Source organism: Schistocerca gregaria, chromosome 4, assembly GCF_023897955.1.
Source record: "Schistocerca gregaria isolate iqSchGreg1 chromosome 4, iqSchGreg1.2, whole genome shotgun sequence".
Lineage (NCBI taxonomy): Eukaryota > Metazoa > Arthropoda > Insecta > Orthoptera > Acrididae > Schistocerca > Schistocerca gregaria.
This window is the reverse complement of record NC_064923.1, coordinates 120313431-120337809: the sequence shown is the minus strand read 5'-3', so window position 1 is coordinate 120337809 and position 24379 is coordinate 120313431. Positions and strand designations below refer to the sequence as shown.

At 41.0% G+C, this 24379-nt stretch overlaps 2 protein-coding genes across 3 annotated transcripts in view; one reads left to right on the top strand and one right to left on the bottom strand.

Moving 5' to 3' along the window:
• Positions 1 to 4856, bottom strand: part of LOC126266748 (L-asparaginase-like) — a 358132-nt gene extending 353276 nt beyond the window's left edge. Inside the window, exon 1 of the mRNA XM_049971252.1 lies at positions 3033 to 4856. Coding sequence (XP_049827209.1) covers positions 3033 to 3196 — 164 coding nt within the window. The 5' untranslated portion in view covers positions 3197 to 4856. The remainder of the gene's footprint in view (positions 1 to 3032) is intronic.
• LOC126266747 (leucine-rich repeat-containing protein 49) overlaps positions 3425 to 24379 on the top strand; it is a 173136-nt gene continuing 152181 nt past the window's right edge. Inside the window, exon 1 of one of the 2 annotated variants that reach the window (XM_049971250.1) lies at positions 3425 to 3681. In XM_049971250.1, the coding sequence (XP_049827207.1) occupies positions 3662 to 3681 (20 nt within the window). In that variant the 5' untranslated portion in view covers positions 3425 to 3661. The remainder of the gene's footprint in view (positions 3682 to 24379) is intronic. The other variant, XM_049971249.1, reaches the window with a different exon arrangement.

The following is a 24379-nucleotide window of genomic DNA, read 5'->3' as shown; positions in this document are numbered from 1 at the left end:
ACTACTTTTTGAAGCACCTTGTTTCAGTTTCATCCTCTGTGGACCAGTTTGCACGATAAATCTTTATGCTATGGGTCTTTGCACTTGAAAATACAAGACAACAGAGAAAGATTTGCGGCCGCAGTAGAAACCATTCTGCTATTAGCAAGTCATAAAATACTATTTCAGAAAACAAATTACAGAAGGTCTAGACAGCTGGCCAACATCGAACCAGACTAGAATGACGGTAACTTCAGAGCGGTCCTGAAAATATATGAAACCTGGGGACCCGGCTCTCAGAAAGCACATAGAAACCGCGACATTAAATACACTTTACACAAATACGAGCATCCAGAATGAAATACCCGCTTGTGGGTCTTTAATTCACGAAAAATTGACCAGTAAAATACAGAAGTCACGACTTTTTATTTAGTTTGGCAGGTGAAACATGCGATGTATCACGGACAGAGCAAACGTCGCTGTGTTTACACTAAGTGGAAGAATCATTTCATCTAAGTTCTTGCGGAAGACTTATTAGATTTTGCTCCAATCTGAGACTTAACATGTTGAGGGCTAGAGACAGTGATCATGTACAAGTTTGAAAGTTATTAACTTTATATGTCATTTGTGTGGGCAGGTCTCTGATGCCGCGTCCACAATAAGTGGATCTCTTCGCGGGGCACGAACTGTTATTTGCGAAAATTTTCCCCAAGGTACCATGCACACTGCGTGCTCAGTCTTGATCTGGTTCTGTCTCATGCTTTCTCTGTTCAGACAGTTCGAAATTGCATAAGCACAGTATCCTCAGTCAGATTTCATTCTTCACAACGTACAAATACTCTAAAAGAAAAAGTTACGAAATTCTGTGGTGAGCATATCAGAAGGACCAGTCTTTTGTCCACGTGTGAAACCAGATGGGATAAAAGACACTATTAAAAAAAATAAAAAATAAAAATATTAACATTCCAATCTTGTACACTCTGGAAGTACTTAAAGAGAGCCAGAATCTTGATACATCGGCTATGGTCAGCCAGCTTCGTTGTGCGTTAAGAAGAGTGAATTCCTGGTCTCGGTTTATGTATTTAAAGAAATATGTTCATTAACTTTGCCTATAAACACACTGCTGCAAAAAGTCGATTGGGTCTCTCACAGGCAACTGAACACACATTGTATGTTTTGTGACATCTTGAGTAACACAAATTCAGAGTACTATTCTCTGCAATAAAGGTGACAGTAGAAGAAGCCAGAATCGAACTACTACTCCCTCTTACTAATTCACAACGGAGACACGTCAAATGTGGGATTCATTTTCGACATTCCGAAACTAGTTATCCGAAGAGGCGCTACCACAACCCTTTTTTTAAGCGCCTCACTTCCTGACGGGCAATAATACTGAACGTGCAGATGTCAGATTGAGTAGTTATTGCAATAATACTGAGAACATCAAAAGCTGTTGAAATTTATTGCGCTGTCTGGAAATACTGTGCCGTCTTTGGGCAGTATTGACAAATCCTTGACAGTCTGTAGTGTGCTATAGTCTCTAGGCACATTTGCATTCCCCGTTTGTTGTTATCATCGGCTTGGAAAAGAGCGCAAAACAGGGATAACGAGAATTTTTATTAAAGTGCATTGAGCTTTGTTGTCAACCAAGCCACAATATTATTGTGCAATCTTCTTGAGCAGCCTACTGAGAACTTTAACAATATTATTGACGGTTTAGAGGACCCTTTATCGTTGACAACTTTCCATGTATGTGGACTATTACGGAAGATATTGAGCCATGACCTAGGAGCCTAAATGAGAATCATCGTTCGTTCCTGTATGCACTGCAATCTGCATCTTGTTGCACCCTGTTCCCTCAATTGCTGCAAGAACAGCCTCTTCAGAATGTGGAATAAGACTACAAGCCACATACAGTGTGGTCCCTTCTTCAGGTGCATTCTCTTTTGCAGTTCCTGGTATTATTAATCGTCACACTTTCGAACTGTGATGATTAATGGACCTCTACACTTTCGCTGATACTTCCTCCTGACACGCGACGTGGCAGGCTCCCCGACCAGAACAAATATGCAGCGCTTCAGTCGGTTGTCTTAAGTGACTTACGAAATAAGGCGCATAATTGACTACATATGGAAGTTTCAGTCTGGCCTTGAGTCATACATGGATAGCCGCATAGTAAGGAGACCGCTAGTGATAATCGGGAAATCCGGGTTGGAGTCCCGGTCCGGCACAAATTTGCGTTGTCCTCATTCCATTCCACAACTGATGGCAGTCTTTATTCGCAACTGAGAATTCATATGATGTATCTTAACATAAATGGGCAAGGCGAAACAACTCTAAATAGCGTCAAAATATGAAGTGCGTAATGGTATGGTATTTTTTAAGGCTACATCATTATTATTCAGAGTAAAATTGGCAACAGTTGTACTGTTTTTTCCCCGCTTCAGAAGCTGGGATAAATTACAGGTTCCGATCTGATTTGGGTTTCCCGAAATTCTTCTACCGAAGTGCTGGGTTGTTTTCTAACAGTTAATGGTCATAGCGCTCTCTTTGTCCTTTAGCAGCAATTTAAAAACATCCTACATATAGTCTATTATCAGGATTTATTTCGACGGAAATAGCATTTAATTAATGTTGTGACGTGTCCCTGAATCGTGCGACAGTGTTGGTGTTTCTGATGTATAAAAGATTGAAGCCTGTACTGTCCTCCTTTTGTAGTTCCACCACAAGAAAAAGGCAAACTTAACAAAGCAAGGATCAGGTTTCAAAAGAATTTCGAAAGAATTTGAAGTAAAAGATTTTCAGCCAGCTCTGTTTTTTAAAAATACATTGAATTTTCATCGCTATCAAAATTAACTGCACACTTGGCAAAATATTCAAGTTAAGAACGAAGTTGTACGACTCATACTGATTATTCATAAGCTGTTTACCTGTAGCACTTAAAATAATTTGCGCTGCCTTCGTCATCAAATTAAGTTTCGCACTTAACTTTACATAAGAACGTCGATAAAAGTTCGAGTAAATTAATCTAACAAACTATTAAACCATCTCACCTTTCTAATTTCGGATCTCTCATCATTCCAATAGTCCCACCGGTGTACAACACGAGTACTTTACTCTCGGGTTGGGCTCCTGGCTCAGACATAGAGAGCAACGAACTTGACGAAGCGATCTCATCATTTTTGTTGCTTGATGCACTCTTTAGCGACGAGGACATCTCTGTTTTTATTAAACTTAATCTTTAACAACTGATACTTCACACAGTCTGCACAAGCGATCGTTTCTAACGCTCCGCCAACACTACGCTAGCAGCGCAATCTAAGCTTTTGACACTCAGATGTCTACATGTACTACGCTCGTCAGTGTCACAAGTGGTCTACGTCGCACACAAGGAGATTTTATTTTTCGAACCTCCTTGAGTGAAGAAATCTCTTTCCTGATATTTGTGTATCTCTTTGGACAAACAACATTAATGGCGGCGAGAGAGTGTTTGTTTAATCCCGGAGGCAGCTGAGTCCTGTAGAATCAGTATTAATATATATCCCTAAAGAACTGCTGTGACATTATGACGTGAAGAGATTTGATGCAAAGATGCGAAAAACTTGTTTGTCATGGACTGGGTTAATAATGACGGCGTACACGAGTATGATTTATTAATTACTCAATAAAAACTTCGCACAGTATGCAGCAAGTTGTTAATATGTAATCACCGCTCAGTTTCAAATAATTTAAACATATTTTGTGCTTCGAAGTAGACCATAGTTTCCAACTGTTGTAGTCGGGTATTTGGTACCCAGGTCAGCTGCTTTTCCTTGCTCAGATGTTAGCATGCTTCTTCACTGCAGAGAAGTGTTAAAACTATTTAAGCATTTCCCTTATCGCTAACATTTACGTCGTTTTTTCAGTTATTTGCAGTGCTCTCAGAAACCCATTCAAAAATGCAAGTGGCACCGCTTTGTAACTTTTTCTAATTTCAGTACGACTTTACTTTCACAATTATTCATAGTTATACAAACCTTGTTTTCAAAAATTCATTTAAAAATACGCTCTTTAGGTCAAATACATTATCCCAGAGAGAAGAAAAATTATGTCGGAAGATTAGTGTTCAGTTAAAATCTGGAATCATAACAGTTTTGTTCTTTCATGCAGTAAATAAACATGTGTAATAGCAATTGCACCATTCACAGTTAATGTGCTCAGTGGAATATAACACTTTTAATTGCATGTATTTTATTAAATTATGCTTAGTGTTGACCTGCATGGATGATTTTGCTTAAAGAGTAGGGTAACTATTAATAGGGTTTTATTTCAAATAAAATTATATAATTAAAGATAATATATACATTTTCATCAAAGAAGAAATCAGTATGTTTTTCAGAATCTATGTTGCACTTAAATGTATTGGCTGTAGTGGATTGTCAACACTGGAAGAGTTCATAAGGTGATGGGGAAAAATGGAATGAGTTTCACCTACGTGTAGTTGTTGGCCACACACGGAAGGGCAAGCAGGTGGTGCAGTACTATGATAACCATGACTTGCAGAACTGAATGAAGATATTGCACAGACTGTTGGTGCAAATAGGAGAAATGTTATCAAGGCATATTTTGTTTTAACCTCCTATATCACTGAAATTGAATACCAGGTTTGTTGCCACAATATGCTGTGGTTAACACAGTCTACTTTGTTTTCTGTAGTATGAAATAAACTGTTATGCTGTATGTTTATTATTACTGTGGCATGTTAACTTCCTGCAGTTCAGGGTGTTTGTAATTCTGACATTTGCTCTAGAAAAAGTTCTAAATAACAAATTCTGTGTCACAGACTCAGAGATTGATTAGAACAGAAAAAATCCAATAATGTATCTGAAAGGGAAAAAAAAAAATTATTTTTAGTTAACAGATCTATGCAAGGATCAGTGTAAGGTTTGTTTAGCTGTCATATAGCTTAACAGCTGCATTGATAATGTAGGTTGAAAGTAGGGTATGGGATACCAATGTGAACTGGGGCCCCTTCTAATCATGTGCTGAAAGAAACATGGCATGCTAAGAGTAATTTGCTTATCCGGTCCGGCATTGCTTTAGAAAAAAATCCTACATTTTCAACATACTTTTGTATTTATCTTTTGATTTAGGCTCTTTGTGAAAGAGTATGTTAAGGACAATTATTAATTGCTGTTGGGCTACAAGAAACACCTGGAGCACAACTTCAGTTACAAAGTGTACAATGACTTCAGCTATTTTGGTGACGTAACACTTTTACTGAAGTGAAGATTTAATCAGTATTTGAGAAGTATTACACATCTTGGATGTAATGTCCTGTGGAATGCATTAATGTAGAACTTGGCAAGTTACTCAGGAAAAAGAATATTCACACACAAGTGTGATTGATGGATTGCTCTCCATGTGGTGGCATCATAACAGTGTGGATTTGTACCAAATGAAGAAATATTTTGCACAGTTAATATAGTTAATGGCTAGAAGCAGTACAGTCTTAGCATAGTGGTATTTGTTCTTTACCAAGTACTTCCAACAACAAAGCTACTTGCAAAGTGAAGTAATGCAGCTCGGTTAATTTCAAGCAGTTGAGAAAACAATCACTTAAAGTTTTCTGTCAAAATGCAAGAAGTCTTACAAATAAAGTAATGAATCAAACAATGGAAACTCCAGGTACGAATGTGAGCAGTGTGGGAAAAGATAGATTGCTAAATACCATAAAGAAGTTGCAGACAGGCACGATTAAGAGTGTGTCTTTTAGTCATGCCTGTCTACAACTTAATGTGTCTTCTTTATGGTAAATAAAGTGATAAACATAGACTATCAGTACCAGAAAATGAAGTGGAATTTTGCTGAATATGCTGTTCTTACAGAACACCAACTTGAGTCACTGCAAAAGAAAATGTATTGAGCTATCAAAATAAAATAATTATTTCTGACATCAGACCTGATTGCTTGAAATTAAAATATGGAGCATGAGAGTAACCTGTTTTCAACAGTCATGTCAAATTTGCAATAGAATTGTAAAACACAAAGAAACAAACACCTTGTTAATCCTTTATTATACTTTCAAATTGGTATCTCGTGTGATCATGACACCCTTAGCTTACAAGATATTCAGCAGGTAAGATGTAATATTCGTCTCATTATGTATGTATGCCTTGTGGGTGATGCTAATGGGAAACAGCACAAGGAGCTCAAATGGTGGCTAAGTTTGGCGATGAATTCTAGCAGGGAGCTGGGCAGTACTGGCAGTCTTCTTAACAATAAACACACTACACGCTCCAGTGCAGCACACCGATAGAATGTTGCATGCCATTCTGAATGGGACTCTCACCTTCATTGCCTGGACTGTGAAGAAAACCTCAGGATGTTCTCCATGGCAATGGGGTGGGTGGCTGTTGAGACAAAACAGTGGGCAGCCTCAAGGGAACCTGCCACACTTAACCTGTAGAAGGCCTGATTATTATGTGAGGCTCTTCCCAAGTTGAAATCCCAGCAGCTTATGGAAACAAAATCCAATGAAACCCTTTAACAGTCCCAGCATCATGGGTGGACTGTCAGGAAGTATTAATGCACAACCTACCAAGAAAAGTTGAGAAATCCAGATTTGCACTCAACCATAATAAAGCAAAGAATAGTAACAGGGCACCATTGTATTTATTTTGATGAAGAGAGGAGACCTTAGCTTTTGAAAAATTCTCCCCAGCCTCCACTTGAGCTACTATTAAAGCTGTGAAAAGGCTCTTTAACGGCACCATTATTACAGAGGTTTCCAAAAGCAGCAGAATCACTGAGGACAAAGAACTTGACTGGCTTCATAATTATTTGTGAAGCTCACAACACCCTCAACTTTTTCAAGGGTGTTTGTCATGTTGCAACATCGAGTACATCAACATAAGACAGTTACGGGAAGATATATGAGTGGCTAAAATGGGAATATAATGGAGAAACCAAATCATATGTGGAGGAAACTCCAGATTCCATTTTAATTTTCAATACATCTACATCATGAAAATGTATAAATGCTGGGTACATGTACATTAAGATACAACCTTTCATATAAAATCCAGTTAAGCGTTTCAAATGTCAGAGATTTGGCCACAATTCCGTTCAGTGGAACAGCCTACTTACTTGTGGTAGATATGGACAGTCATTAAAATGAAATAGAGTTTTCATGTCTGCTCCACCAAAGTATGCTAATAGGTGAGGCGACCATCCTGTTTCAATGTAAGTATACATTACAGAGTGAAAAAGTCATGAAATTAAAGTAAAAGTGAACAGTTTCTTTTGGTGAAGCAAAACACACATCCAAATCAGTGCAGCCATGACACTAAAGAAGCCTCTATGTAAATCTAAGGCTGTTATGTAGAATGATACTGCTACAAATATCCATATTGGCAGATGCACTTGAAAGGAAATAAGTATTATGTTGCCCACATCTACTCGCAAATTGATTCTTAGTCTAACAGCCAAACAATGAGATATTGTTTTGGCATCACAGGAGCATAGTGGAGAAACATCCCCTTCTACACTGAAACGAGAGGCATTTCTCCGAAGTAGAGAGAACAGGATCAAGAAAATCCACACCGATAAATGGCTTCCATATCTCTGTGGAATATAGGTAAGATTCAAAACACACATATACAGGAGCTAAAACACTCAACGCAGGATAGACCAATAAGAATATGTCTACAGCAAGCACTCTTCAAACATTTTGGAACTCTTACTAATATACTACAAGTTCTGCAGGAAGGATGACCTCAGTGGCGAGGGAGCGAAAAGTGATGCTGTGTTCATCAGTGAGACATGAGCAATAGTGGCTGATACTAATATACTAGTTTCTTTTTTTATTGTTCTTCTGTATTTCCTTTATTACATCATAGGTGAGGTGTGGAGATGCCCTTGATGGCTTAGCAGACTAATCCTGGCATGAAACTTACATGCAATAGAGGGTGGAGGGCACATCTCGTCTGCGCCTGGAGACCTTGCATCTCCAACATTCCTCATTTTCTAGCTTTTGGCATTCCTGCTCAAAATCTAAGATGTCAGCCAAAGTAGATGTGTGCAAGCAAGTATGATCTCCTATAGACCACCAGTTTCATGGGTCAGTGTTTAGATTGTATTTGTAGGTTCTTCTTGAATTTTTCCTTATAGCTCTTCAGATGAGCACCATGTGGCCTTGTACCTGTGCTCACATCACTGTACATTTGTTGAGGAAATCTGCCATTTCTCAGTCCATGATTAGTGATTGTAGCTTCCATACTGTACAGCTTTGCCTCCTCGAGAACAAGACCAACCCATTTTATGTGCATAATGTATCTAAGCTTCTGTTGATTGAAACATTCTGGTTCCTTAAGGCAATATAGTGTCCAGATTTCACAGCAGTAGAGCAGGATAGAAACAACTACTACTTGATAAACCATCAGTTTGGTGTGTAGTGTCAGATCTTTATCCAGGAAGACCCTTAATGACCTTCAGGGACTCCATGCAAGCAAAAAAGATTCACAGTTAGTGATAAAACACCTCCTTCCAGCAACACATAAAATGAAAGGATTCAAAACAGTGTCCCCAGAGATGCAAAACAATCAAGTCTAACACATAGATTAACAATTTTTTTATCTAAATCAAGTCTAACACATAGATTAACAATTTTTTTTATCTAAATTTAGATTAAGAAGAAAAGTCTCTGAAGTGATTAGTTCATTGGCAGAGCACAACAGCACTTTGAGCTTAATGAAGTCCAGTCGGACGTCAATCACAGCTGAGAATTTATTGGTACAGTTCTACATCTGGCCGGATGCCTAGCACTGACAATACTTAATTGGCAAGATAACAGTATCCAAATCAACCAGCATATATCATTCTAACCCATCAGCAACCCACTTGTCTTGCTGGTAGATAAAGTTGCTCAGTACAGCAGAGCTGATGTGTGGGACTTTCAAAAGCAGTCTGGGCAGCCTGTCCTTCGTTCTCTGTATCCTTATCAGGTCACCATTTAGTTGATGGTACACTTCCTAGATAGGGGTACTCATGCACCTGTACCAGAGATGTGCTGGAAATAAAGATATTGTAATCTGGAAAGACAGACCCAGGAGTAGGCTGTGCTCACACCTCTTTCTGGAGTGTTGATGGTGAGGCCAAAGTCCTTTCATATACACTATTGAAACAATTCACAGAGAATTGCAACACAGCAGGTGTATGAGCTCGTGAAGCATTGTCATCTGCATACTGCAGTTTAGTTACCTTGTGATAGTTGTGAACCTTTTGGAATGGAATGTGGCCTGACTGAATAGTCCTCTGTCAGATCTGTAAGTTCTACACCTGCACTGTTTACAAGCAATGTCTCCTAAAACATGGCTGCGATATAAATGACAAACAATGGGGACCTGAGGGCACATCATTGTTTGAACCCTTCAGTAATAGGCCAATTATCAGATGTTTCATTGTACTGTAGCACTTCCCCTGACATATCATACTGAAAAGCTTGAATCAATGCAACAAAGTGTCCAGGGCAGTCAAAACATTTTAAGACCTTTGACAAAGCTCCACTGGTTACTGTATCAAAAACCTTTTCTATGTCATAGAACACTATTAGTAAAGACTTAAGTTGTTCCCTGCATTTCTCCTACAATCGTCCTAGACACATTATATCAAAAGCACTGTTGAAGGGTCAAAATTAACATTGAGATTCAGGAAGTACAGTCACTGAAAGTTTCTGGAGGCAGTTGAACAAAATTCTAGCAAACATTTTACCTTCTACAGAGAGCACAGATTGCCACAATACTTACATCAACTGCTTTGTAGCCTTTTTTGAGTTCGGTGATAATTGTTGAGTTTTCATATCAGCTGATACATTACAAATTTTCCACATTAGAAGAAAAACAGAGAAGAATCTGGTTTTTAGAAGCAAGCCACCACTTTCAATTATATCCAGAGGGATGTCGTCAGGTCCATATGGATTTCTTGGTGTCATGCTGTCCAGAGCCTTGCTAAATTCAGGAAAAGTTGGTGGAGATGTCATTCAAGGTTTACTACAGTTTAAGAATTAGCTGAAGTGTTCTTTCCACTGAACCAAAATGTCCCGTCTGTCAGTGAAGAGTGTCATACTGACAGAGTCATTAAGGGTTCCTGATGAACAGTTCCACATCTCTCTCTCACTCCAGTGAGAAAATGCCACAAGACTCTGGCATTTGACAGGCTTTAAACTTCTTTGTTGCCACCAGTTATTCTTGATAGTTATTGTTTCACTTTGACATTACACCGAGCGAGGTGGTGCAATGGCGAGCACACTGGTCTCACATTCGGGAGGATGACAGTTTAATCCCGCATCGAGCCATTCTGATTTAAGTTTTCTGTGATTTCCCTAAATCGCTCTAGGTGAATGCAGAGATGGTGATTTTGAAAGGGCACAGCCTACTTCTTCCCTGACCTTCCCTAATCCGATGAGACCGATGACCTCACTGTCTAATCTCCTCCCCCACACTTCGACATTACTGTTTGAGCTCTTGAAAATGGTCCCCCCCCTCCCCCCCCCCCCCCCCCCCCCTGGAAGATGGATGTTGAGTAGGACATAGGTAAGCGTCCTTCTGAACATTTTTGAGATTCTTAATCAATTTGTTATTGTCATCAAACCAGTCATTTCTCTTCTTTTCACTGAAACAAATGACCTCTGCTGTCTTTATGATGGTGTCTTTTTAAAATGATCCTTTCCTGTTTAACATCTGTTATGTTAGCTGGCATTTTGCAGAGTTCATCTAAAAGTGCATCTTGCAAGGGAGAGCAAATATTTTTATCCAGCAGGCTGTTGATATTGAATTTTCTCCTGGAAGAATTTGAGAGACAAACCACTCCTTAAAATCACTCTCATCGCCCACTTTACAAGTATGTGCTGTAGTTATTCATGTGTTATTTAAGATCACTTTGTGCTTAATGTACCTACTACCATTTGGCTAAAATTGCAGAGAGTTAATATAGGAACCTCATCATTGGTTCCTTCTGCAAAGCCTTAATACCCTGTGGTTCATGTGCCTCAGAGTCTAATCTTGACTGTGAATATATGTATCTTCAACAGTAATGCACTTCAGCTCAGCTACATGATATATCTCTGCCACAGGTCTATACTCTGGCTCACCTGCACTTGCAAGCAATGCTCAGTGGGAAGTTTGTATTGATCTCTATGTGAGTGGTAACTTCCCAATCTGGTCACATCTGCAAAGAATAACAGCCACCAAAACAAAGCTTTTCAAACAGTTACTCAGAAGAGCCCACTGAACATTGTACGGTCTGATGACAGTGTTTAAATAATGAGATGAGATCCAGGACAGGATGGAGCACATCACAAGTGCTGATGTATCTGTTCTAAGGACCACAGGACAGCAAAAGAGGCAATCTGTTCCCTGGTGAAATCGGAGGAAATCAATCACAGGCATTTGAGGAGGGAAGAGTACAAATACAATGGTTGTCTTACAGTGAACTCACCATGTCTTATAGTACAGGCAGTTATAGAACATTTTTACAACATAACTTTAAGTGCACAATAAGATAATGCATTCCAATAACATCAGGGTAGCTATGGACTGGAGAATGTTGACTTTCAGTATACCAACACGGAAATGCATAACAGTTCCTTCTCCATGCAGAGGTTAGAATCTTCTTTCACTGTAATGGAAAATACAGCTCCTGGCCCTGACTAAATTCCTTATGGCATGCTACTGAAACTAAATTTAGAATCAAATGAAATCCTCCTGGAACCTTTTAAGAATATATGTTTGGAAGGACATTTATCCCTGCTCCTGGAAGAAGGGATTTTGATTCCTCTCCTGAAACTAGGGAAGGATTGCATGTCTATAAATAGTTGTCACAATATTGCTTTTACTGGTTGTGTTGGAAAATCTAAGAGGATTGATAAAAAGTCACATTATGTGGATTCTGAAGAAAAAACTCTTTTTGGGTCACTTCTATTGTGGTTTCAGAAGATATTGTTCTACCCCAAACTTTTAACAACTGGAAGTGGCTACACAGGAGTCTTTCCTTTGGTAGCAACACAACATAGGCATATTTTTTGACCCAGAGATGGTGTATGGCATTAATTGGAGGTACAATATCTTACATCATCTGCAACTAAGTATTTTGTATGCATCTCCTTATTTTACTTCATTTCTTCCTTTGTTGTTCTCTTCAGTCAGAAGGCTAGTTTGATGATGCTCCCTCCTCACTAGTCAACAATGTGCAAACTACTTCATATTTGCACAACTACTGCAAACTACACCCATTTGACTCTCTCTTTCTTACTTTCTCTCTCTCTCTCTCTCTCTCTCTCTCTCTCTCTCTCTCTTTCTCTCTCCCCCCCTCTCTTCTCCATGACAAAATTATTTCTTGACAGCTCAGTCTGTGTTGTATCAACCTGTCCCCTGCTTCTGTCAAGTTGTGTGAAGATGTTTTGTTTTTCTCAATTCAACACCATACTTTTAATTAGTTGTTTCATCTACCCATCTATGCTTCAACATTGTAATGTAGTATGACATTTTCAAAAGCTTCTATTCTCATGTTCCCAACCTGTGTATTATCTACATTTCACATCCATACAACATAACACTCTAGATAAATACCCAAAAAAGACTTTGTAACATTTAAATTTGTATTTGATGTTAACGGATTTCTCTGGGAAGTTCATCTTATAATCTCTTTACTAAACATTATCCATTCTGTTCAACTGATCTTTTAAATCCATTGACATATCTTACGGAATTACAGTTTCACTGACAGAGCTCAAATGTTTTATTTCTTCTCCCTGAAATTTAATTCTAGTTCCAAATTTCTCCTTGTCTCTTTTACTGCTTGCTCAGTGTACAAATTGAAAAATCTCCGGATGAAGCTACAACCCTGGCTCGTGCTCTGGTTTCTGTACTATTTGAAGACAAGTTTTTGCTCTCTGTATTTTATCCCTTCCATATTCATAATTTCAAAGGATATATTCCAGTCAACATGTTCAAAAGCTTTCTCTGAATCTGTAATTGCAAGAAATGCTTATTGTTTCTCTTCTCTGTGTCTTCTGAGATATGTTGTAGGGTCAGTACTGCATTGAGCATTTCTGCCTTTCTTTGGAACCCAAACCGATCTTCCCAGAGGTCAGCATTTACTAGTTTTTCCATTCTTCTGTATATAATTTGAGATAGCATTTTGAAACCATGACTTAGAAAAATGATGGGTCAGTAATATTCACACCTGTCTATTAGAAATCCTTGGATAATACATGAGAAATTGAATCTAAATGACAAAAAGAAATATAGAAATGCAGCAGACTGAAAAGCAGTGCAAAATGGCAAAGCAGGAATTTCTAGATGAGAAATCTAAAGCTATATAGACATACATAGATGCCACCTAAAGGAAAATTGAAGAGATTTTTGGAGAAAAGAGATGCACCTGCATCATTATTAAGAGTCCAGGTGGCAGGCCAGAATGAATCAAGCTGAAAGGTGGCTGGAAGAAAACCAAATATGAAAATAATCTCATAGAAAAAGAAGAGGGAGTAGATGAAGATGACATGAGAGAGACAATATTGTGAGGAGGATTTGACAGAGCAATGAAAGATTTAAGTTGAAACAAGGGCTATGAAGTTGATGAGAATCCTTAAGAATGATTGAAATTGTTCTACTTTGTGTGGAAGATACCCGAGATGGATGAAATCAAACTTCAAGAAGAATGTAATAATTCATATTCCAATGAAGTGTGAATATTACCGAACCTTCAGTTGAGTAAGTCATGGTTTAAGGATGCTAATTGGAGTTATGTACAGAAGAATGAAAAACTGGTAGAAGCTGACATCAAGGGAGATCAATATGGATTCTGGCATAATGAAGGAACACGTAAGATAATGCTGACCCTACATCTTTTCTTAGAATACAGACTAACCTATGTCTGTGTCATTTGTAGATTTAGAAAAAACTCTTTGAAATTCTGAAGATAGAAGGAATAAATATATGTAGCCAAAAGTAATCTTTTACTTGTTCAGAAATAAAATTGCAATTTGAAGAGTCAAAGGATGTGAGAGGGTAACAGTAGTTGAGAATGGAATGAGGTGAGGTTGTGTCCTATCCACAGCGGTTCCCGATCTTTATACTGAGATTACAGTAAAGGAAACCAAGAGGAATTTTGGTAAGGGAAGAACTCTGAGTTTTGTTGATGACATTGTAATTCTGTCAGAGATGGCATAAGACATGGAATAGCAGTTGCATAGAATGTATGGTGTTTTGAAAAGAGGTTATAAGCTGATTAATCAACAAAAGCAAAACAAAGGTAATGAAATATAGTCTAATTAAATTGGGCAATACTGAGGAAATTAGATTAACAAACTGGATACTGAAAGTACTAAACACGTTTTCTGATTTGGGCAGCAAAATAACTGGTGATGTTCAAAGCAGAGGATATCTGAAACCCATACCAGTAATAGCAAGAAATCATTTCTGAAAAAAAGAGATTCGTTAACATCTAATATAAATTTAAGTGTTAGAAAGTTTTTTCAAAGATATTTGTCTTGTGTGTATCCTTGTAGAGTGAAATATGGAAGAGAAACAATTCAGACAAGAAGGGAATAGAAGCTTTTGAAATGAAGTGCTGAAGATTAGATGGATAGATTGGATTATTAATGAAGAATTACTGAATAGAGCTTTATGGTACATCTTGACTAAAAATAATGGATTGGTTGATCGAACACATCATGAGTCATCAGTTAGTTACCAGTTTGGTAAGGGAAGGAAGTGTGAAGAGTAAAAAATTGCAGAGGGAGACCAAAGCTTGAGTGCAGTAAGCAGCTAAAAATTAATTTAAGGTGCAATACTTATGCAGAGGTTAACTTGAATTTGTAGAGTTGATTTGTTACTGTTGCTGTAGAAAAGGGATGCCACAAGTTCTGGAAATCAGGGAATTTCAAACATGTCAGGGAAATTTGGAAAAATCTTGTTTCTGTCTCGGTAGATGCAATGATTCATTTACTTAGATGTCATGCATCATCACTGGCTGGGTGCAGCTGAGTATGTGAGCCACTTCCCTACACCCTCATTCTTACTGCTTCCTCCCTTTCTACCACTCCCTCCTGTTTGGAGTCAGTGCTGCCACCACTTCTTGCTGCTAGCCTAGCATCTGCTGATGAGAGGCAGGGAGGCATGAGGAGTGGTTCGTTTGGATCTGATTCTCAGAGACTGTTGATGCAGTGGCGAGAGACAGCTGTCATGTGTGCATGAGTTGTTTCTAAATGATTGTGAAATGTGTGTGTGCGCACTCTCGTTTCCTGACAAAGGCTATGGCCAAAAATCTAGTTGTGAGAGTGTGGTTGTCTGCAGCCCAGTTATCATCTTTACGGTGAGTTGCTACCCATCCTCATTAGTACTGATTTTCAGAGTATACATGCAAGTTATCTGTTGCATGGATTGATAACCGTGCTCTCATTTCATCAACATGGTGTCTGTGACATGTAAGTAACTGATCACACCAGTGGACTTCCATGATGAGCCAAAACTGCAGGCCATTTCTGTGGTATCTCTGACAGATTGGGCTTGCCAATCTGAAGCCCATCATTGCCGTGCCCATCGTATCTAGTCTCACCGATCTGCCCACAGGCTGGTTCAGTTTGTGTGTGGCATAATGCGGTGGATTTTCGTGGTTTATCAACAGACTCAGGACTGTGGTGCTCCTTGGCAGGCCAGAGGTCACTGGCAATTGTTTTCAGGAATTGCAACTGTCCCACAGCAAGAACACTGTACAGTGCAGTGTATTGTAGACATTTTATTTATTGTAGTACATTTTGGCACTTTGAAAGTAGTTTATATATTAGAAAGTATGGATGATAAGAGGAAGAATTGCGGCAGTCACTGGCAGGTTGTACACAATGTACTCACATATTTTGTGAAAGAAAAACCACACAATAACTGTAAGATGATAGGCATAACACAGTGGGCAATAACCAACAGTAACAAACATAGCAGCACCATCATTTTATTGGGAGTCACCTATAGTGTTGGTTTACACAAGTCTTACCTGCTTTATGTCGTTCTTCCAAGAGGCCTACTTGTCTTGCTTTCTCCATCTAAATACAGTTCATTGCAGAAGATGTTGATGTTAGTACTTAAGATTTTTGCTCACATGTTTAGAAATGCAGACGTCCTTACATTTTTTGTCAACAAAATTTGTCTCTCCACGGGGCCAACAGCTTTTTTGTGGATATGTGTGTGCTCGCACAGGTGCCTCAGCTATTGCAGCCTTTATTCTTTTCCAGGCTGTTTTCCCTTCCCCTTCCTTCTCCTTCCCTGTTCTTCTTCCATTCCCTTTGCCCCTTCATTTCCTTTTCTTTATGTTGGCCTGGCTATCCTCGTGACTTTGCTTCATCTTACAGTTTTGTTTGGTAGCTTTTCCTCTTCCTTTTTGGCCATTCTTTTTTGGTCCCCCTCAGGGGTTTGACCTCCATCTCCAAATTTGAAATCTGTAGTGTGAGCCACATGGGGAAGACATTACTCCCTAGAATCTTTGGTGTGGGCTCCTCCCCCCCCCCCCCCCCCCACAACCTCTTCCTTTTCCCCCTTCCCTCTTCCCATCCCTCCCTGCTAAAACCCTTTCATCTCCTTGCTAGGTCACCAGCTTGGTAGCCAGGTCATGGTGTTGGATCTGTTATGTACCCATCTGGCTGAGCCCCCTGATACCACAGGAATCACACTACTGGTACCTGTGCTGTGAACGCCTTGTGCAAGCCTAGGAGTCATTGTCCATCTTTTTGGGGCATCAGAACTCCCGGCAATGACCATCCTGCCAGGCAGCCATTGCTGTGGCTGGGTGGTACCCACAAGGCGAGCCCCTGTTCGGAGTTACTGGTACCAGAGTGGATGTTTGGCACATCAAATGTGTTAGACTCTCTGGCCACTCTACTGTGGCTGCGTCTCTTCCTTAACGTAGTTCTGTCACTTCTTGTTTCTGCCTTTCCAGTGTTACCCTCCTTGGATACATCCTTGGAGGAGGGCCAGACATGCCGGCTTGGGGCGAAACCCTTTCCACATTTCCTGGTCTGTATCAGAACTGACGGGAAGACCTTTGCAACCACTGAACTCCTTTTCTTTGTGGAACATGCTGAGGACAAGTTCAGTGAAGTTGGGCCATTAAGCAAGGTGAGATCTGGCTCCCTCCTTATCAAGACAGTTTCTGCCAGTCAGCCATCCTCCCTGTGTGCCTGCGACTGTTTAGGGAACAACCCCTCAGTATGACACAGGATTTAATTTTCCTTAGAGATCCTCTCCTTGAGTTCAATGATGAACTTACAGCAAATCTGGAATGATGTGGCCTTCATTTCATCCGGCATGTCCAGAAAGGCCCTAAGGACCATCATGGAGACACTGGTACTTTTATCATGGCATTTGATGGGGTACCCTGCCCGATAAGGTCAAGGTAATGGCATACAGATGTGACGTGAAACTATGCATTCCACCTCCCATGCATTGCTTCCATTGCCTCAAGATCAGCCACATGTCCTCGTGGTGCGATGCCACTCCCATCAGTGGTGACTAGTGGCTGTCCTCTTCATGGGGGATCCCTTGCACCCCACTGCCCAGCTATGTAAACTACCCTGGTTGCCATTCTCCCCACTAACTTGAGTGTCCAGTGTACATGAAGGAAAAAAGTATTCAGCAAATAAACACTCTTGACCATCTCAGCTACATTAAGGACTGGAAGAAATCTTCACCCTGTAAATCTCTCCTCAGTTATGCCTTCCCCCTCCTCACCCATCACCCTTACCCCCATCCTACTGCCTTCCCCTTTCTTCACACTTGGTGGCCTCCATCCCTTCTCCTCCAGGAACTCCTCCTCCTCCTCACCAGGGGAAATTTCCTCTTCTCTGCCTTGTGCTTGGGCTGGGGCTCCATCTCGGGACACCTCTCTCCAGCATTCTCACGACAGGGAGCTTGCACTCTCGGGCCGGAGGAGAGATCCATGCTACAAGGGCTCCAAATCCACTTGCTCTCTGTCAGAACCTGACATCACTGCCACCTATTCCTTTACTGCTAACGCCTCCTCCCTCCCTCTGAGGGAGAACAAGAAGCAGCGCAAGTCAAAGGACGAGGCTTCCCTGACTTCCCAGAGGGCTTCACACCCTCCACTCATCCTGAATCAGACACAGTTTTTATGGATGTCACCACATCTTGTTGGTGATGACCGCCGACCAAGTAACATGATTGCCCCACGGTTCGTCGCACCTGGAATCTTACCACACAATAATCCAGGGGAATTGCAATGGATATTATCATCACCTCCCGGAAATACAACGTCTTGTTTCCTCCTACTCTTTGTTCTCTCTTGCTCTTCAAGAAACTCACTTTCGTGATGACCACTCTGTAACATTTTGTATTATTGGGTGTTCTGTTGGAACCGTGCTGGCCCCGGGGTAGCATCTGGAGGGGCCTGCACTTTGGTTCGCACTGATTTCATTAGTGACTGGATCCCCCTGCATACCAACCTGGAATCAATAGTGGTTAGAGTGCAGATGACTTGCAATCCCTGTTTGCAATGTCTACCTGTCTCCAGTTAGGCCACTTCCTTATGTTGAACTGTTTACCTCAATACAGCAACTCTTGCCCCCGTATCTCCTCTTTGGGGACCTCAGTGCACACCACCCCTGTTGGGGAGTGCCACTTTGTCAGGTAGGGGTCTTCTACTTGCTCGCTTAGTACTCAATGACGATTCCCCTACCCACATCAGTGCCAGTCATGGCATCTTTACTGTTTCGGTCTCACAGACTTCTCCCCTGCTATTGGGGTGTGTCTACATTGGTAACCCCGTGATGATAATTGCATTGATGTGGTCGTACAGGGCATCTCTGCCACTATTCTTCATGCTGCTGGCACTGCTGTCCCCCTATCCACAGATCTCCCTCATCATTGACCAGTACCGTGGTGAACCAAGGACATAGCAGTCCCCATACAGTACCACCGACGGGCACTGCAGCGATGTAAATCACTCCCTTCACAGACCAACTTCCTCACTTTTAAGCATCTCTTTGCTATGGCTTGTTACCTTATTAAGTGGAGTAAAAAGGAATCGTGGGAGTGCTATGTTTCCTTTCTGGGAATGTATCACAGATTTGGTCTAAGCTCTGTAGCCTTCCAGGCTACCAGCAATAGTCAACTATCCAGGGCCTTATCCTTCAAGATGCTCTGCCTACAGATCCATTGGTTCTGGCAGAACACCTTGGGACACACTTTGCGACAGCATCTGTATCCTCTTCCTATCCTGTCGTCTTTCTCCAGCAGAAACATAATTGGACAGACATCCCGCCCCCGTTCTGTTTCAACCCTCACCAAGCTCTGCGTCTGCCCATCCTGATGGTTTTCTGTGATTTCTCTAAATCGCTCCAGGTGAATGCCGGGATGTCTCCTTTGAAAGGGCACGGCTGACTTCCTTCCCCATCCTTCCCTAAACTGATGAGACTGATGGCCTCGCAGTTTGGTCTCTTCCCCCAAATAATCCAACACCATGACATGGCCCCAGGCCCAGATTCCATCCACAACCAGATGATCCAACACTTGGACATTACACAGAGGCAAATGCAATATCTACTCAGGGTCTTCAACCACACTTGGCTCACGGGTGCCTTTTCCTCACAATGGTGAGACAGTGTAGTTATTCCTGTCCTTAATCCTGGGAAGAACCCAATGTCTCTTGACAGCCATTGCCCAATTAGCCTGACAAATGTACTTTGTAAACTGTTTGAGAGGATGGTTATGTTATGTACTCAAATCTTGGGGCCTTTTGTTCCCATATCAGTGTGGCTTCTGGGGAGGATGATCTCCAACTCCCCACTTACCCAGATTGGAAACCGCAATTCAACGGGCTTTTACTGTCAGCACCTTGTCACGGTCTTCTTTGACTTACATAAGACATATGACATGGCCCCATGACTGTGGCTTTTGTGGCCCTCTTCCAATTTTCATTCACAAATTATGGTTTCAGGAGAATGATATACCACAGAGTACTGTATTAAGTGTCACACACTTCCTCATAGCCATCAATGGGCTTGTAAACTGTGTTGGCCCTCACATTATCCCGGCATTGTATCTCGACGATTTTTGCATCTGGTGTAGCTTCCACTCGGTAGTGTCTGCTGAGTGCCAGCTCCAAGGCACCCTCCAACGGACCTCTGCGTGGGCTGTATTCCATGGCTTCCAATTTTCTACCACCAAAACACAGGTTTTGCATTTTCGACATCAATTCATAGTACACTCTGATCCAGAACTGTATTTAGGTGACCATCTCCTAGATGTTGCAGCACAGTCCCATTTTTTGGGCTCTTTTTTGAAAAGATAATGTGGCTGCCCCATATTCACCATCTGAGGTGTACATGCACGTGGAAGCTTAGTCCTGTCCACCTTCTGACCCCACACGTCTTGAAGTGCAGACCATGCTACTCTTCTCCATCTCTATCGTGTTCTGGTCTTGTCCAGACTACATGATGGAAGTCAGGTTTATGGCTTAGTGGCTCCTTCCTTTCTGAAAATGCTTGATCATGTTCACTATTGTTGGATGCATCTGGCTATTGGTATCTTTCACACTAGTCCCATTGACAGTACCTTCACAGAAGCGGGGATTCCCTCCTCTACAAATACAACAAAGCCAACTCCTGGTTTCTTACGTAATCACCATTTGCAGACTCCATGACCATCCCATGTACTCTGTCCTCTTTGCAAACAAGGGACGTCTCCCTCCTGATCACTGCCCATGGGTAGGATTGTCAGTTGAAATGCACCTCACTTCCCTCTTTTGGGATCTGCATCTCAACTCATTGGAATGAGCCCCATGTATTTCCTCTCACACACACCCCTTGGATTGTACCTAGACTATGGATTAGGACCAAACTATCCCAGGATCTTAAAGTCTCTGTCGCCCCTATGGTCTTCTCGATTCTTGTACATTCCGTCCTTGCAGAGTTACAGCGTGCTGCCATCTTCTACACTGATGGTTCTAAGACAATAGATAAAGTGGGATACACATTCATCTCCTACTAGGTTAGAACACCATTTATTTCCAGAATCATGTAGTGTGTTCACTGCCATTACCAGGGCCCTCCATTCTGTTACTCAGGCCTCCCTCCACAGTGTTGTAATATGTTCTGACTCATTGAGGAGCCTGCTACTCTCGTCATACTTTGGCCTCTGCTATTCATGACTGTCTCTCCTTCCTTGGTCATGCCGCCTGCTCTTGCCTTTCTCTGGGTCCCAAGTCATGTGGGTATCAGGGAATGAACTGGCTGACCATTTGGCTAGATAAGCTGATACTCACCCTCCATTACCTTTCATGACTCCAGCTGTGGATATGCAAATCTATGTCAAATCTCTCTTTGTCTACAGGTGGAATGACATCTGGTGCACTATTGCTCTAAGTAATAAACTCCGTGCAATCAAGGAAATTACAATGCTTTGATGCTCTTCCTTCTGCTCCTCTTGGAAGGCATCCACTGCTTTATGTCGTCTACACATTGATCATACCAGGCTCACCCACTGCTTCCTCCTGTGTAACAAACCACCCCCACAATTTGGTTGTGGAGCCACATTGACGGTATCCCATATATTGGCAGAATGTTCCCTTCTTTTGGCCCTTCATGTTAAGTACAGTCTTTCTTAATTTTAATATTAGCAGACAATTCATGGATGGTTGAACTGGTCCTCAGTTTCCTCCATAAAAGTGGTTATTTCCAGAAATAAGGTTTTGCTTTGCTCCAGGAGCAGAGGCAATGTTGTTATGGTTGGGGCCTCTCTTGGTGTTTTCTTGGTCTGAGAAGCCATGACCCCTCCCCCTGGTAAAGACCACTCTTTTCTTCCAGTTTTTAGATTTGGTCTAATCTTTTATGCCTTTCACTGTGTGTGTTTTAACATCCTTGTTTTATAGTTTGACTGCCCTGACTGGACCCATCCACTTTTAGCAGCCCCCTTTTCTTCTGTTAGTAACTTTGAATTCATGGGACTGATTATCTCACCGTTTGGTCCCATAAATCCTCTCAATTAAACAGTCCGTCAGTCTCAAAATTTGCCAGGGGAAAATGCTAAAACTTGTCGATAAGTCTGGAAATCAGGGAATTTCCCTTGAGGAAACTTGTGGCAACCCTGTTGAAAACAATAAAAATAAGTTGAAGTCCTAAAATAACAAAGACTGACCAAGTGGGTGGTAATTTCCACATTAATTTGTTTCAACGTAGCTTATTTCTGTGTTGAGATCAGTCCAGCAATATGACCAGCCATGGTACAACTGTACAAAGTTGGCACTGTGATGTGCCTTTAAGAATTGGTTACATATTTACAGATCAGATTAACACACAGTCTACTTTGAAACTCTGAGTGAAAGTGATAACACAACAGTGTTTCTGCACACACATAATATACTTTTAGCTACAGTGATGTGATTGTTTAAACTGAAAATTAAAGAAATGCAAGGAATTTTTGCAGATATCAGAACACTAAATGACACTGTATGAATCATAATATAAAATAACATTACACAGTATATAAATCTCATTACAGATCTCATACTGAAAATGGTCAGATACACAAATACTACTATTCATATTACATTTTAGTGGATTATTCATAAAATATTGAATATAATTTTTTCCTAGCTTTAAGAAAAATTTACTTCATTTCAGTCATAACAGTTGTTGTGACTCGCCGATCTTTCAAAGTGCCGCCGCGCAGTTACGCATGTCCTCTACCTGCGGCACTGACTGCCAGCCATGCAGGAGCAGCACCATCTAAGCGGCCAGCCAGCCAGCGGCCACTAGATTTTGACTCAGTTACGATTTGACTGTTAAAGTATACACATGTCTTACTCTGTTTACTTGTTCTGTGACTTTCATGTATTGTGTATTCCTTGAAATATATTTGTTCAACTTGAAGTTATAACACTTGGTGATGAGGTAGTGATTTTTCTTTTCCATCGTTGACCCTCATGTTTGCATGGCTACTTTAGAGCAACTATTGCAAGATCTCATAGAACAGGAAATGCTTCTCAGAAATGCGATTCATGATTTCATCGCAGCATCAAATGCAGGGCATCTCTTGTCGTTGTCTCTACCTACTTTTCCTCGTTACGATGAGACTGCAGAAGACTGGTCTGATTACGAAAAACGTCTTTGACAGCACTTCTTGGCATTTCATGCCACGGATGAACAAACATGTAATTCTCTGTTCCTTTCATGGATTTCACCTCAAATGTATCGGTTGTTGTCACAATTGGCTCCTTTGGAAGATCCTGCGTCTTTGTCCTTTGCTGAAATGTGCTCACTTCTGTCCGTCTATTTTCAAAAGCAAACACCTGTGGTAGCCTCTCGTGTTGCCTTTTATCGCTGTCATAAACAATTGAATCAGTCCTATCGCACTTGGGATGCTGAACTTCATGGCCTCAGCAGAGTGTCAATTTGTTTATGAAGTTCACAAAGAATCCTACGCCGATTCCATGGTACGGGATGCTATTATCCGATCGGCGCCTGACAAAGAAGTTAGGCAACGTGCCCTTCAGTTGGCAAATCCAACTCTAGATGAAGTCCTATCCATCGCTCAGTTTTTTTTTAAATTTCTCGTGCTACTGGAGTGCAAATAGAGGCATGGGGCGACATCAGGGAAATACAACCTCTGTGCGATGTTGACGAAGCGTGTGGCGTGTCCCCGCCGGCCAACATGGCCGCAGTACGCTCCCTAGTGCAGCCTGGGCCTAACCGTAAACAAACCTCTAAGAAACTGCAGCAAAACCCACGGCAACTTCCTTCCTGTCTGCAGTGTTTTACAAAACATTCATGAGAAGATTGTCCACAACGTTGGGCCTTGTGCAAAAAAAAAAAAAAAAAAAAAAAAAAAAAAAAAAAAAAAAAAAAAAAAAAGTGTGATGTGTCATCAGTTTGCAAATCCGGCCGCATACATGATGTTCATGAACATGACGCTGATTCTGGTTCTGTGTTGTCTGTCAATTGTACTTCTTCCCTTTCAGGGAAGTTATTCCTCACTGTCCAAATGCTTGATCGAGATGTTCACATGCAGGTGTATGCTGGTTCTGCTGCCACTATCATCAATTCTCAGACTATCTTCAGTTGGGTTCTCCAATCCTGTCACCTGTCACTAGGCAATTACGGACTTACAATAAACAGAAGATTTCTCTCTTGGGACAATTTGATGCTGAGGTATCTTACAAATCTGTTGTTTGCACTGTTCCCATATTTGTGGTCAACCATAGTAAAGCAGAGAATCCTTTTGGTTTTGATGCCTTTCACGTTTTTGGGTTCTCCATAGATGACCCTGTCAATATCATCTCTGATGCTATTCCTTATGCTCAGTTGTATTCCTTGTTGATGACATTTTCGTTCCTTTTTGTCTCCTGGGTTAGGCCG